The 16571-nt window shown below is 41.3% G+C and overlaps 1 protein-coding gene across 1 annotated transcript in view; it reads left to right on the top strand.

The window, feature by feature from the left end:
* Window positions 1-16571, top strand: part of LOC122798437 (centrosomal protein of 290 kDa-like) — a 681821-nt gene that overhangs the window by 408495 nt on the left and 256755 nt on the right. The window contains exon 4 of the mRNA XM_044067364.1: window positions 7562-7652. Coding sequence (XP_043923299.1) covers window positions 7562-7652 — 91 coding nt within the window. The remainder of the gene's footprint in view (window positions 1-7561; window positions 7653-16571) is intronic.

Genomic DNA, 16571 nt, shown 5'->3' with positions numbered 1-16571 from the left:
GGCATACCTGCACGTCCCTATACGACCAGATTGCAGAAGACACCTCAGATTTCTTGCAGGATCAGAGCATTATCAATTCTCAGCATTGCCTTTTGGCTTATCTACTGCACCCAGAGTATTCACAAAATGCCTGGCATCAGTAATTGCTCATTGCAGACTTCAGGGAATTCAGATTTACCCATACCTGGACGACTGCCTAATACAAGCGGACAACAAGGCAAAGTTAACAAAAGATTTGGAAAATGTCATACAACTGTTGCAAGCCTTGGGATACACAGTCAACATGCAAAAGTCAAGACTAGTACCATCCCAAAGGGTAACATTCTTGGGTGCAGAATTAGACACATCAACTCAGATGGCTTTTCTCACAGAAGAAAAACAAAAGCAACTACCAGTCTACTTCATGACATTAACAACACAAACTCAGCTTACTGCAAGGAAAGTCCTGCAAGCCCTGGGTTACATGGCATCCTGCATAATATTGGTTCCGCATGCCAGGCTGCATATGAGAAAGCTACAATGGTATCTAAGGAATGTATGGTCTCAACACAAGCACAGTCTAGAAGCCCAGATTCCAATAATTCCATGCCTGAAGCAAGAATTCCTGTGGTGGGCTCAGGCCTGTCAGTTGAACAGAGGTTTGCCTTTCCACAAACCACATCCAAGCCAGACCATCACCACGGACGCCTCAGACCTAGGATGGGGGCACACATGGTGGACAAGTGTATACAAGGCCTATGGACCCAAGACCAGCTGAATCTACACATAAATCTAAAGGAGATGCTGGCAGTGAAACATGCGATCCAGGCATTCAGACCACTCCTTCAACAGGGTCATCTGCTGATAAGGACGGACAATACCACAGTCATGTGGTACATCAACAAACAGGGAGGTACACATTCATATCCTCTATGCCGGATGGCAATGGACCTGTGGAATGTGGCCCTGAACCTCAACATTCAACTTCAGGCCAAATTTGTACCAGGAAAAGAAAATTCTGTAGCAGACACCTTAAGCAGAACTACCACGGATGCACACGAATGGATGCTGCATCCAGATATCTTCAAAGACATAACAAAGAAATGGGGACTACCACAGATAGACCTGTTTGCCTCCCCACACAATCACCAGTTGAAGAAATTCTGCACAAGAGCATACCACCCACTTGCTTGGAGGGTGGACTCCCTTTCCTTCAGCTGGAAAAACCTGACAGCATATGCATTTCCACCTCTTCCCTTGATGTACAACGTTCTACTGAAGATCAGAGAGGATCAGCCAAGGGTAATTCTGATAGCTCCAGACTGGCTGAGGCAACATTGGTACCCGCTACTGAGAAGCATGTCTCGGACACACGCATGGCATCTACCTCTATGTCCTTTACTACTAACACAGGACAACTACAAGATCCTACATCCAAACTTGAAAACACTGCAGCTAGCTGCTTGGAATATTGCATAAAACAAAATAACCCAGGTTTATCTCAGAGGGTTAAGGACATTATCCTGGAGGCACGCAGACCCTCCAGAAGGAAGACTTATTCAGCCAAGTGGAAAAGATACCTCATTTGGAGTGCAGCAAAGGGAGAAAATGTCTCATTGGCAAACATAGCACACATCCTGGAATATTTAGCAGAGCTGTTCCACAATGGCCTGTCTTACTCCTCCATTAAGATTCATGCATCAGCAATTTCAGCAGAATACAACATGGATCCTCCTGTCTTCTCTCATCCTCTACTCAGGCAGTTCTTGAGAGGAATCAAAAATGTAAAGCCTCCAAGGAAACCACCTTTACCTACCTGGGATCTCAACTTTGTGCTGGAAAAGTTAACACTTCCCCCTTTTGAACCAGCAGCAACAGCAGAATTACAATTCTTGTCTTGGAAAACTGCTTTCCTGCTAGCAATTACTTCAGCAAGAAGGGTATCTGAGTTACAGGCATTAATGGCAGTACAACCCTTCCTTATCTTCCATCAGGACAGAGTCTCTCTGAGAACTAACCCTACCTTTATGCCAAAAGTGGTCTCCAGAGTATCATTGAACCAAGCGATTCATTTACCTACATTCTTCCCCAACCCACAGAACAGCAGGGAAAGACTGCTACATACCTTGGATGTGCACAGACAATTACGCTACTATCTGGACAGAACTAAGACCAGCAGAAAAACTGACCAGCTTCTGGTAGCATATGCAACAGGAATGCAAGGAAAAGCAATTTCAAAACAGACAATCTCAAAATGGATAGGAAATTGCATTCGATTTTGCTACTCTTTTCATGGAAGGACAACTCCTGATAATATCAGACCTCATTCCACAAGAGCTACAGCCACCACTACAGCTTTCCTACAAGGAGTGGCTACCAAAGACATTTTAGAAGCAGCTACTTGGAGCTCCGTGCATACATTTGCCAAGCATTACAATCTTCCCTTATACTCTAGATCCCGAGCAGGTTTTGCAACTGCTGTTTTGCAAGGGATCTTAACTACACCATCTTTATCTTAGTGCCTCCTCCCCCAGTTTGGCTATGGTATTCTACCCATATGTTAGGACTGCAGATGCATCCTTGAAGGACATAGTACAGTTTTGTACCTACCATAAATGTAGATGTCTGATAGGTATGCATCTGCAGTCAGGATTACCCACCCTCCTTCCCCTCTGTGGCATTCCTAGGGTATTTACCCCTCTTTTAGCTAGCTGGGGTAATCTATTATGGTGTATTTGTTTGTATATATGTATATATATATATATATATATATATATATATATATATATATTTTTTTTTGCTCTCTACTGTTTGGAATTATTTGCATTTATCCAAATTTAGCCTTACTAGAGGGCACCTGGCATCTGGGGCAAGAAACACTGAGGAAAATGGCGTCGGCTGATGCCTTTATACCCAATAAACAGCAGCTATGACGTCGGGTGAAGTGCGACATCAGCCATGGCCAGACCCAGACTTTGGAATCCGGCCGACCGAAGGGCTGCCTGAGGCAGGACAACCCATATGTTAGGACTGCAGATGCATACCTATCGGACATCTACATTTATGGTAGGTACAAAACTGTACTTTTTTTTACATTTCTCTGTTTCTTTCTTGCATTTTCAGTTCTTTGTTTGCCCTTTTGCTTCTCTACTGCTCCAAGGGTCTTCACCAAATGCTTCACTTCTGTGATTGCTTTTTGAAGACTGGGGGGAATTCAGATCTTTCCCTTTCTGGACAACCTGTTTGTTTAGGCTTCCTGTCCAGAGACTTTTCTTCAGCAACTTTACTTTGCTATTTGTCTCATGCAAAGCCTAGAGTTTACAGTGAATTTCCAAAAAATGTTATTAACACTTTTTTAGGGTCATGTGTTTCTCAGGTGCAGGCTCCAGACTATTCTAATGTTGGTGTCTCTGCCTCCTCCCAAGGCTTTAACTTTGATTCCATTCTTTCATTCCCCTTCTTCCTCTGGATTCCATTATGGCCAGAGAGTTTCTAAGGACTCTGGGATGCTTGGCTTCCACCATTCCTATGCTTCCTGTGGCCAAGCTTCATATGAGAAAGCACCATTGGTTCTTGTAGTCAGTCTGGCTTCTACATTCTCATCTTTTGGGTTTTCTGATTCCCTTTCCCCCATGCCTCAAAATGGAACCTCAGTGGTGGATTTATCAGTTGTCCCTCAACCCAGGACTGCCTTTTCAACTTCTAGTCTCCACTCTGAAGCTCTCTTCAGATGCCTTAGATGTGGGGTGGGGGCCGCCTCAGGTCAGGGCCTTTGGTCTCTCTGTCAAAAGAAGAAACACATCAATATCAAAGAGATGAGAGCACTTCTCCTGCCCCTTCAGACCTTTCATTCTCTTTTCATACCAGGCCCCCTAACAGTCTTCACAGACAGTACTAGAGTGATGTGGTACATCAACAAGCAAGGGGGATAAGGCCTTATCTGTTGTGCAGACTAGCTCTTCAGATTTGGGCTCTAGCTGTCCAGTATCAGGTGACTCTTCAGGCTGTTTATATTCCTTTAGATCAGAGCACTGTGACAGATTCTCTGAGCATATCCATAACACAAACTAATGAGTGGATGCTTCACAGAGATGTATTTCTGGACATTGTCCATCAGTGGGGTATTCATAATGTAGATCTTTTTGCCTCCCCTCTGAACAGACAGCTTCCTCTCTTTTGCACCAGTGTCTCATGTCCTCTGGCATAGATGGTGGTTGCCCTCTTTTTTTCCCCTGGAAGGGATGTTTCTCTATCACTTCCCTCCCCTTCCTCTCATACCACATGTCCTGTTCAAGATAGAGCAGGATGCTCCCAAAATCTTGTTGATGGCTCCCTTTTGGCCCAGACAGCATTGGTTCCTCCTCTTCTGCATTTAGCCAAGGGCAATCATCCCAAGTTACCTCATAGTGTGGACCTACTCACACAAGACAAGGTGTCTCTCATCCATCTCCACTTTCCACTTTTCAACTGTCACTGTGGGTGATAGGGTTTTGATCCCTTTTAGGCACCTTTTTCTGAATATGTGTTTCGGGTTCTGCAGGAGACCAGGAAACTCCATATTAGAAAATCTTATTTATCCAAATAGAAGAGATTTTCTGTCTGGTGTCTTTTTCGTAACTTGGATTCACTTTCTGTGGAAGTTCCTTTGGTTCTCTCTTATTTGTCTGAATTACTTAATACTGGGTTGGCATACTCTTCTATTAAAGTCCATCTGTCAGCCATTTCTGCTTGTTTGTCTTTGACTCCCCCTTCAGCTTCTAGATTCGAGGTCAAACAATTTCTTAAAGCCATCCTTCATATTAGGCCTCCCAGGAAGCCTTTTCTTCCTTCCTGGGACCTTAAATTTGTCCTGGAAAAATTGACTCAGGCTCCTTTTGAGCCTGCAGCTTCACCCTCCTTACAGCATTGTTCTTGGAAGACTGTTCTTCTTTTGCTCTTATCTCAGCCAGGTGGATGCCTGAGCTGGAGGCCCTTATGCCTGTTCCTCTCTTTTTGTTTTTCATAAGGGGAGGGTGGACATCCTCCTTTTATGACCGAGGTAGTTAATGAGTCGTTTCTTAATCAGTCTATTCATTTGCCCATTTTTCCTTTCTCCACAGTCTACTAGTGAGAAGGTTTTTCACACCTTAGATTTGCATGGACAGCTCAAGATATTATTTGGATAAAACTAAAGCTATTTTTAAACCTGATCAGCTTTTTGTTTCTTTTCATCCTGGGTCTTTAGGTTTGGCTGTTTCTAAGCAAACCATTTTTTTTATATCTAAACCTGTTTTCTTTTGTTACTCCTTTCATGGGAATGGCCTTCCTTCTGTTAAGTCTCATTCTACCAGGGCTGTGGCTTTTTTCCAAAGGTTTGGATACTAATTCCATTCTTGAGACTTCTGTGCATAATTTTACCAAGCACTGTAAGTTGGATGTTATTTCTAAGGCTAGACCTGGATTTGCCAGAGGTATCCCGCATCGCTTTCTTGAAGGTTGTGCTGGGTTTTCCTCCTCCCAGCTTTCTTCCTGAACTTTTGAACTCTGCCTGTTATAAAGAATACTACAACAGTGATACAGAAGGGCATAGTACAGTTGTGTAAACTCTTACCATAGCAGTAGATGTCCTTCTCTTTACTGTTGCAGTATTCGCTCCCTCTCTCCTCCCGCTGTTTCCTTTCTCCTTCTGGATGTACATGTTCCCTCTTTTCTCTTTGGACTGTCATTCTTCCTTGGGCTTTTCATTTCAGAGGATGGCACTTCCGTACATCACCTTTATGCCCTATGCCATGTGTGGAGAATATATATGTGATATATGACATCTCTTTTACAACCTAAGGCTTTGGTATGCTGGCCAGACGTCAGGCTGCCCTTGTCAGGGAATCCCTATTGTAAAGAATAGTGAACAGTGAAGAGAAGAACATCTACTGTTATGGCAAGATTTTACACAACTGTATAATACTTTATATATACAAAATACCTTCTTCATTATTTAAATTATAGTATTTACTTTTGACTTTATTTTCATAAAAACAGAAACAACATCCCTAAAGCATGCATCATGAAGCTCTTGTAAAGTAGCTATGAGAAGTGGATTAAAACGGGAAGGTTTGCACAAATTATGTTTTTCTCTTGCAAATTCCTAAAAATGTAGCTCAAAATGAAGCTATTACTATGCTCCGTCCCAATGTCATTGCACCTCCAAGAAGATCAGAGAGAATTGCATAAAAGCAAGTTCAACAAAATCAGACAATGCAAATGAATACTCACAATGGAATGAGTTTTCAAAATTTCAGGAATTATAATGCGAGTCAGCGAGGGAAAAGGAAAACGAGAGGACATTCTGTTTGTCACAGCAGGTGGTAAACTATGCTGGAACTACTGACATTGGGCTGGTGCATACTAGTAGCTTCATTTTTAATTATACTGATGACGTTTTTACTAACAGACTTTGAGTTTATTCAAGTTGAGTTTCCTTTTATACATAGCTTTAAAGTGAATAAGGATGATGCCTTAATTGATTTAAAACTTTTTATTAGAAGGCTTAATTGTTGTTTTGTACATTAAAGTTCTTTTATATATTTACAGCATAGTATGGAGACTATCTCTTTGCCTGATATGGCTGTATGGGGGGGGGTCTAAATGGGTCAGTGTTCAGAATGTGTGTACTTCTATGTGGGTATGACTACTTGAAACCAAATGCAAGAATTATAACAGCATATTTTATGCTATTAAAACTAATAATGCTTTGTTTAGGCACACTTGTACTTGTTCTGATTACAAAAAGAAGTTTATGTTTAGTATTTTCATAAATCAGAGAAGCCAAATGGCAAATTAGATTGCAAGCTGATAAATTTCCTGGCATCAATGATGTGATTAATATGAAGTTTTTTTTTTTTTTTTAGCAGAAAACTGGTTAAAGCAAAGTAATATATTTGGAAGGATTTTTCATTCATGGGTGTTTTTGTTTATTAATATGTATTACAAGTGTTTTAAGTGGCTTCAAATGTTGTGACATCAGATGTCATGTCACGTGATTTATTAGAGTATTTAATGCAAAGGTTTCTTGTGTCTCTTCATTCTGTTGAAGTCTAGTTCAAGACTGGATGAAATCACTTAAAGTATTTTGAGTGGGTCTCCCTTTTCCCCTGCTGGTGCTTGTTGTTGATTACATTGTTCCATTCTTTAAATACCTAAATTATTTTAGATATTTAAAGTTTAGTCTGTTTTTTTTTTTAATTTATAGTAGCATATAGAAGTGGTAATTTTAACTTTTTGCATTTAAAATGTGCATTCATAATCTGCCTTGACGTGTTTGTAATGTATACATTGAAGTAGCATCTTGTGTTTTTTTATTGTACATTTTAAGAATATAGCTTGCGAAGTAGAAGTTAACATTTAATTCTCTGAAGAGAACATTATTAAACAGAAAAAAAAACTGTACAACTCCACAGAAGTGATATGGAAAATATTGGTGAGTTTATGCCACATCATAATATTTAGGCTCTTTATGTGTAATGTTTCCAGAAAATTTGAACACTTATCCTTTTAATTTAGGGCACGTGGCGCTTCTTTTACAGTAGTTTACTTTTTGTCTTTACAGGGCATTTCAAATGTACAATACTCTTTTCAAACGCTACCAGAAAGAAATTAAAATAAGAAAGGAACAGAATGAAATGATTCTTGAACTTACTGTAAGTGCACTTTAAAGCTAAAATAGTATATATTTAACTATAAAGTTCATTTGTTGGCTGAGATTCCTTCTACATGGAGTCTTTATGTTCTCACTGCATCCTCTTGAATTTCAGTGTTCACTGGTTTTCTCTTGCATCCCAAGGACTTGCTGTAGATGAACTAGTGATCCCTCCTCCAAAGTTACCTATAGGAGAGACAGAGAGGGAGAAAGAGTGTGTGTGTGTGTGTGTGTGTGTGTGTGTGTGTGTGTGTGTGTGTGTGTGTGTGTGTGTGTGTGTGTGTGCGCGCGCACCCGTGTGTGTATGTGTGTGCGTCCTGCAACAGACCGGCATCCTATTCAGGATTAGTTTGTCTGACTTGGGCCAGTTGAATGACAGACTCCATTTGCCTCACAGTCTTCAACTGGATTAAATGGGTAATTGAGGAATGAGTGAAGGCAATTCACCCATGTGAACAAGTAAATCAGGTGCTAAATCTGTTACTGATATTTTTATAGAAATAATTTGCTTATATTTATCTGTGTGCAGAACATTATTTTCTTATAACATGCTTGATTACTGCTGAATAGCTAGAATGCAATGAATCAAGCTGCATTGTTTTTTAGCATGTGGTTGCATCTGTATCATGATCTTAAGTAGAATTGTTAACTGTATATTTGTTTGCATTAATTGCTGCTGTATAGGCAGTTTGCTACAGACATAACATTCAGAAATGCTGGGTGAATAGAATGTGGGGGTATTTGTTGACTTAGCTGAGGAATGCAGGGAATGAATTCACAAATCATTTAGGCAACTGCATGGTGAAGGAACATGGATGTCATTTTCTGAATAGAGAGATATATAATATGATTGAAAAAAAAACAGATTAGTTTAATGTAGAAAGGGTCTATAAATTAGGGAGAGATAAACCAAGTAACATGTTAACATACTTAAAGGTGCTAACTGTACATGGTGTGGGTAAGACTGTTTTGTCCTGACTCGTATGGTTTAACATATGTCTGGTTTAGAGCTCAGGCATTTTGGGATTCATCTGGATAGATACATTTACAGGTTGCTGATCTGCTCCTGTGTTGAGGAGAGTCAGGGTTTTAAGTGACATGTTTAACTGCTTCAGTAACAGGATTTGAAATAGCAATGAGGCAGTGGCACTTGACAAAAAGGGACTTTAAACCCCATCCTAAGAATCTGACAAGAAAGTGATTAATATTTGAGAACAGTATTATGCTCTATTTTTCATTTTATGCATTTGTTTCACACAGAGGTCTGCTGTTTCTGTTATGACAGTTAAGCTGTTGTCTTAGTGTTGTTCTACACCATTGTCTTTTCTTGACTTTTGCTAGAGCTTTCTTATTGTAACGTAGTGCTTGTTAATGTCTTTGCTTCTGAAGTCCAAAGCCTTTACTTTTGCTTTGTGTAAGTCTATATTTTAGTTGAAGGTGAACTTCACTGTTTAGTGCGTAGCCAGCTCCCAGTGCTGTAGAGGTATAAAACCCTGCCTGTGACCAACATAAGTTTGATTAACAGCTCAGGTTCTTAACAGAGCTGGCAAAGCAGGATGGGAATGCCCATATTGGGGGAGGAAGGGTGGAGGATGGGTATTTGGCTGACAAACTAACACCTGAAGGTAACTTTCATTAGCGATTGTTGGTAGCATTTAGCCACATGGGAAGGCATTGTGGGTTCCAGTGGTGACTCTAGTAGTTTGATCCACACCCAAGGATTTAAGTTGGGTCATACAAAAATGCCTTCATTGTTGGGATGCTAGGAAAGGTACAAGCAACCCTCATGGCAACCTGTACGAGGGTTGCCCACATATTGTGTTGGTGTAATCCCCTTGTACATTAAATTTAATGAGCAGAGTCTCATTGTTGGAGTGGTCAGCAGACTTGAGAGCAAAAACCTACCTAGGAAAAAAAAATAACACTGATGTCCATGTGTTTCATACTGATTACAAGCTTATTGCTATAATATTCACTCTACTTCCCTATTGATAACTCCAAGTTTGTGACTATTCTTTAGATTCTTTTGTGGCCAAGTTTATGTCCTTCCTTATCACTGTTTCAGTATTCTTTATACTTGGTATATCCTCCCAAGGATAGCCCAATGTCTGGCCATCATACCAAAGCCTTTACGCCTTTCTGGCATCGTATGTCAGACATATGTCCTACATGCAAGATGTAAGGTGCATATGTGACATACGGATGCTTAATCCTTAGAACTTCTTTGTTGTCAGTCTGAACTCTGCTTCTGAATTTGATCTGTATGCTGTTTACAGAACTGGTTCATCTACCAAACCTTCTACAGAAAAGTTCCTTTCTTTCCTTTTTCCTCCATGTAGTTTGTTTTCATATCATCTTGGAAGGGGAAATGTGACTGTGGGATTCAGAATCCTCTTAAAAACAGACTTGAAAACTATCTTTCTTGATTAGATGTAAAGCACGACCATACTTAGTTTGATATCTGACAGGCTTTTGTCCATAATAGACTCTGCAGCCATTTTTCTTCCCTTTCTATTTATCTGGAAAACCAATATCTGAAGTTATTCAGCCAGGGTACATGGCCGAATGTGCCCACCCTGAAGTTCAACCACCTCTTAAGAAAGAAGCTGAACTGAATCTGTTGCTGACCGGCGTCCACTGGATGTCTCCCTCATGTTGGATGATGAACTTGAGGACTGTATGCTGCTGGTGTCAGTTCACTCTAACACAAACCAAATGGAGGCCGATACAGAACTGCAAGTCTGCTAAAGCTGTGCAGATGTCTGGTACAGAAGTACAGGGGGAACCATGGCTGATTATATCTGATGGGCCTACAGGGATTTCCAAATTTTAGTTAGGGAAAAGGTGCCTGGTATGCTCACTGAATCCAGGCAGGGGTCTGACCCTCTTGAATTTGTCAAAGCAGATGTTCTTCTAAAAAATAAACAGAAAACCAAATGTGTGGCTACTTTGGCTATGGATCCTCAAAAAGAATGGCTGGATTTTACTCAACAGCTGTTTAATGCCATCATGGCTCACAAGCTGTCCCTGCTGCTGCTCCCTGGTCATGCATCCCATTTAAGAGACATAGGGATTCTGATTTTTCTGAGGATTTGGACTCTGGTGAGAATCCTTAGCATATTCCTCACAAATACTCTTTTTCAGCTTTGGGGTCTGATGATGAAGATTCTTTGTCCCCTGACTTTCCTTTTGAGGAGTTATCTTTTGGGGATACAGTGATCTGCATGATGGAACACTTTAAGTGGGATTGTTCCCAAATCTCAGAGATTCAAAAGAGGTATTTATAAACTCTTGCAGATGGACTCACTCAGATCTTCTCCATTTCCTCCTATTTTAGCTGCCCTGTTGGACACAGTAATGGCTTCTCAGGCTCCTGATTCTCAACCCCTCTAAGAAGATAGACAGATTTTATAAAGTACCTCAGGATCATAAATACTTTTGTAAAAGTCCTTCATCTGATCCTGCTGTTCTTTCCTTGTCCACAGATAAGTCATCCAAACTGCTTTCCTCTTTCAAGCTTCTGCCTTCTGATAAGGACAACCGTGCTATGAAGAGATATGGGGAAAAAGTGTATACTTCTGCTACTTCGGCTTTTTGGACCATTAATTATCAGACCCAAATGACTATATATGTCTTGGCTCTTCTCTCCCAACTGGGGAGTTTGACACATGACTTATTTGGACAGAAAGACTTCTGCTCAATCACTTCTGATTTCTGCCTCTTGGGTAGCTCACCATTCTATTAAATGCAGTTATGATGTGGCTGATGCCTGATGTCTAGACAACCTGTTATAAGTAAGAGGATTTCTAAGCAGATTCTCCCAGATAAATCCACTCAGAATTCTAGAGGCCAAAAACCTTGCTTTCCTGATAAATCTGCCTCTATCTGACATCTGGTCTTCCCTCACTCTTGGCCAGATTCCTCTGTCCCAAAGGATATCCCTTTCCTTCCCTGTTTGGCAACAGATAACCACAGATGCCTAGGTTCTCTTCATCATCCAACACAGTTATTTTATGGCTTGGAAGTCTCTTCCTCCATTTTCTGGCCTTCCTCAGCCTCCTTGTTGCCGGCTCCCTCATTTTCCTCTGGTCCTGAGGGATCTGGTAGAACAGGGAACCATGCAACCTGTTCCCTTGTCTCAACAGAGAACAGGTTTTTCTTTTTTCTTTTCTAGAATGTTTCTGGTTCCCAGGAATTGGGGGTCATGGGGGCCTCTACTAGACTTGTCCTATCTCAAAACCTTTTTCAACGTTTCTTCTTTCAGGATGTTGTCTCTTCAGCTTCTTATTTCCTCTTTTACTTTCCCAGGCTTTTGTGGTCTCCCTGGATTTGAAGGACACTTACCTCCATATTCCTATTTATCCACTCTTCATGAACATTTTACACTTCTCTATTTCCTCCTCTCATTATCAGTTCTGTGCTTTGCCTTTTGGTCTTTCTACAACTCCAGGGTATTTACCAAATGTTTGGCTCCTGTATTAGCTTTCTGCAGACTTTAGGGAATTAATATATGTTCCCTTATCTGGATGACCTTCTGATTCAAGCTTCCTCTCAACAGGTCCTGCTTCCGAATCTACACTTTGCTATGCTTTTCTTGCACAGTGTGGTATTCACCCCACTCTCAAACAGTACATGTTGACTCCCTCTCAGGATCAATTATTTTTGGGTTGCAGGATTCAGACTATCCCAATGTTGACATCTCTTCTGCCTCCCAGCCTCCCAAGATCTTTTCTTTGACTGCTTATTTCCAGTCTCTTTTTCCTCTTCCAGCTCTTCCTGCAAGGGAATTTCTCCATGTCCTGGGGGTTTATGGCATCCACCATTCCCATGGTTCAGTTTGCCAAACTCTTCATAAGGAAATTTCAGTAATATCTCAAGACTGTTTGGCTCCAGCACTGCCACCTTCTGGAGTTTCCAGTCCCTCTTTTACCCTGTCACAAACTCAAACTCTGCTGGTGGATTCAGCAGATCACTTTAAATCCAGGTCTGCCTTTCCAGGTTTCTCTTCCTACTCCAGAGTTGTACACAGATGCCTCTGATCAAGGATGGGCAGCTTACTCCAACAATCTGAAAGTTCCAGGATCTTTGTTCACAATATCTGACAGCTCACATCAATATCAAAGAGATGAGGGCTCTAATCCTAGTTTTTCAAGTCTCAGTCTTACCTTCTTTGCAGATAGGTTTTGCAACCCACCCTCACTTTATTCTTCAGGTGGTTTACATCCCTTTAGAGCACAATCTACTGGCAGATTCTCTCAGCAAGTTTAGGACACACCCTACCAAATTAATGCCTTGCAAAGAGATGTTTCTGGACATTGTCCATTGGTGGGGAACTCTTTAAGTAGAATATTTTTACCTCCCCTCTGGATAGACAACTTCCTTGGTTCTGTTCCAGAGTTCAATGTCTACTGGCTTAGAAAATGGACACCATGTCTTTTCTTCCTCTCCCTCTATTTTCCTCTCCCTCTATTTTCCAAGTTCTTGCACAAGATCATGTGGGACATGCCCATAATCTTGCTGGTGACTTCCTTTTGGCCCAGACAGCACTGGTTCTCCCTTCTGTTTCACCTGGCCAGGGCAGTCATCACACGTTATCTCACTCCATGGATATTCTCACACAAGAAAATGGGTCTCTCATTTACCCTCACTTGTCCACACTTCAGCTGACATTTTGGATGATAGGGTTTTGATTCCTTTTGCGCACCAATTTTCTGAGGGCATGCTTTGGTTTATGCAGGAGGCCAGAAAACTCACTACCAGAAAATCCTGTGAGGCTAAATGGAAGAGATGTTCTATTTGGTGTTTCAGGTGTGACCATGATCCCTTTTCTGTAGGGGTCCATGCAGTCCTTTCTTATTTGTGTGAATTCTTCAATACTGGTTTGGCATATTTTTCTGTTAAAACTCATCTGTCAGCCATTTCTGCCTATCTGCCTTTGAGTCCACCTTTGGCTTCTAGTTTTGAAGTCAAACAATTCCTAAAAAGTGTCCTTCATATCAGGTCCCAAAAAAGCCTATTCCTCTTTCTTGGAACCTTAATTTTATTGTTGAAAATTTGACTCAGTGCCATTTTGAGCCTGCCTTTTCTTCTTCCCTGCAGCATTGTAGTTGGAACATGGTATTTTTGGTGGCTCTTAGTTCTGCCAAGAGAGTTTCTGAACTGCAAACCCTAATAGCAGTTCCTCCTTTTTTTTAATTTTTTGTAATGACAGGACGTCTCTTTGAACTAATCCTCTTATGCCCAAGGTAGTTAATTATCTGTCCTTGAATCACTCTATTCATCTTCCCTCCTTTTTTTCCTTCTCCACATTCTGCTAGTGAGAAGGTACTCCACACCTTGGATTTACATAGACAGCTCAGATATTACTTGAATAAGACAAAATGCTTCAGAACATAAGAGCAACTTTTTGTTTCTATTCATGCCAGGAAATTGGGTTTGGTAGTGTCTAAGCAAACCTCCTGGATCACTAAGGCCATTTCATTTTGTTATTCTTTTCATGGCAAGCAGCTCTTCTCTTCTTGCTCATTCTATAAGGGCAGTAGCCCCTTCTGGTTCTTTTTCAAGGTTATGGATACTAGATCCATCTTGGAAGCTGCTACTTGGTCTTCTCTTTGCACTTTTACCAAACATTATAAGTTGAATGTCATTTCTATGCCAGGGCAGGATTTTAAAGGGCTATTCTTCATGGTTTTGTGAAAGGCTGTTTTCTTCCCTCCTCCACCATACTTTTACAGTAGCTTTTGTATTCTCCCTAGTATAAAGGATATTGCAACAGTGATAAGGAAGGGCAGAGTACAGTTGCGTAATATCTTAGTAAATGTCTTACTTCTCACTGTTGCAGTATTTAGTCCCTCCCTCCTGCCCCCTTTTATTTTTCTGTTGCCCTACTGCTGGCCAAGGGATTTCCTGTTGCGTTCTTATCTCCATTATGTTTTTCTTCCTGGATGGGCATATTATTGTTTTTCTGGGGTTACTTTGGTTCTCCTGGGTCACTTCAGTTGTGAGGATTAGGCGGCCGTAAATCACATATGTACCTCATGCCTTGCGGATAGGACATGCATCTTTTTCCTGAAAAGATTTCAAGCCTGTATAAACTAAAGCACTGCTGATGATTCCCTGCTGGGTGAGGAAAGCAAACTTATATATTTTTTTATTTGTGAATAATAGAGTTGCTTTCTGTTTTACCTGCTCCATTTTATTTTCTGTTTTAAGAAATCTGCTTGGCCTGGTGTTTTTGTTCTGTGTGAGAGATAGACACTTAAATTATCTAGGCTGCACATTTCTTATGTTTTTTACTGGTTAAATTGTTTCTTGAGTGATAGTTAAATACACAGTGAATTTCTGAGGCTTTGTCTTTTTCTGAAAAGATTTCAAGCCTACATAAACTAAAGCACATCTTGTGGTTTTAGTGTAAAAGTGGTTTCAGGTCAGAAGGTAGTAGTTTATTGGCCATTTTAGGTTAATTCCTATCTCTTTCATTTCCCTGCTATAAAAAATGCATTTGCCCAGTTCTGCACGCCAGGCAGCACCGGTGAGCTAGCGTATAACTATTCCCGGCTCCACGAAGTCTCCTCTTCAGTTTTTCCCTTAGAACTAGACAAACTTTCAACTTAAGCACTCAAGCCATTCATTTCTCAGCCTGGCACTTGCTCAAAACTCATAGCAAGCATTTATAAACCCTAGCACTACAGAGGGACAAGGCTCTCTATTCGACCTTACCAGCCATTCAGTAAAACAGTTTACCTATCCAGGCATGTCCAAAGGGCAGTTTCAGGTGTACTCTCCAGTCCAACTGGTGAATCTGGACATTTTGAGGCAATGTGACAACCGCATCATGTACACAGACAACCCTCTCCTCCTACCACCAAACACTAATACACGTGAGAGATGCAATTGTACAGCCAAACTGGAGGCTAAGCTCTTTCAACCCAAGACTGGATCAGACAGTCAACAGGAGAAGGGAAATACTGGTATCACACCACTAGTCTCACGTAGACCCATTAAAGCAACACCGGTAAAAAACACACGTAAATACACGAAAATTTACTCCGAGGCTCCAAATAAAAATATGCAAAAGCAACAGAGCATCTTCTGCGTGGAGACATGCGTGAATAGGCGTACCTTCATTGAAGGTTGTGCGTCAGGGCTGGCAACTCGGCACGTAAAAATCTACTGCCAATCATTAGCAGACCAGAGTTCCGCTGTGGCGACCCCTAACCGGGAAAAGCCAAAATATGCAACAACAGAGCCCTCCAAAGCAGACATCCAAGCAACCTCCACCCCCCCAACACAAACCGTGAAACACATACCTCACAAAACCAGTGTGCCATGCAATCACAGCCCTCAAGGCAAAATAACATACCCAACATACTAGTAATAGGTGACTCTATAGTTAGGCACACTGATGTCCCACTCACTAGGCTGAATAAGGAGAAGGTTACTGTTAGCTGCCTGTCGGGTGCCAGGATCCATCACATAACACAAGCACTTAGGTCACTCCAGAACAAGTACAAATACGACTCTGTCATTGTCCATGTTGGTGTGAATGACCTGAGCCGTACCTCCCTGGACAAATTGAAAAGAGACATGGAAGAGCTCTCTGATCACGTAGCCCAGGCCGGTATGACCCTGACCCTGAGTAGCATCCTGCCCTCACCAAGAATGATACCACGGTATAAAGAAAAAATTATCAATTTCAACAATTGGCTAAGTTTCTGGTGTCATTCAAAGGGGATCCAGTGTCTGTCTGCCTGGGATGACTTGCTTGACAAGCCACGCTGCTTCACTAGAGACTGCTTGCACCTGTCACCCTTAGGCTTTCGAATACTGGCCAAGGCTCTTGCCACCCCCATATTGCCTTTTTTAGGCAAGGCTCAAAAGAAAAAAACACCGCCATAAGTAGCACAAGTAACAAAAATCT

Source organism: Protopterus annectens, chromosome 3.part1 (genome assembly GCF_019279795.1).
Source record: "Protopterus annectens isolate FY-2018-M chromosome 3.part1, PAN1.0, whole genome shotgun sequence".
NCBI classification, from domain to species: domain Eukaryota; kingdom Metazoa; phylum Chordata; order Ceratodontiformes; family Protopteridae; genus Protopterus; species Protopterus annectens.
This window is presented reverse-complemented; position numbering and strand designations above follow the sequence as displayed.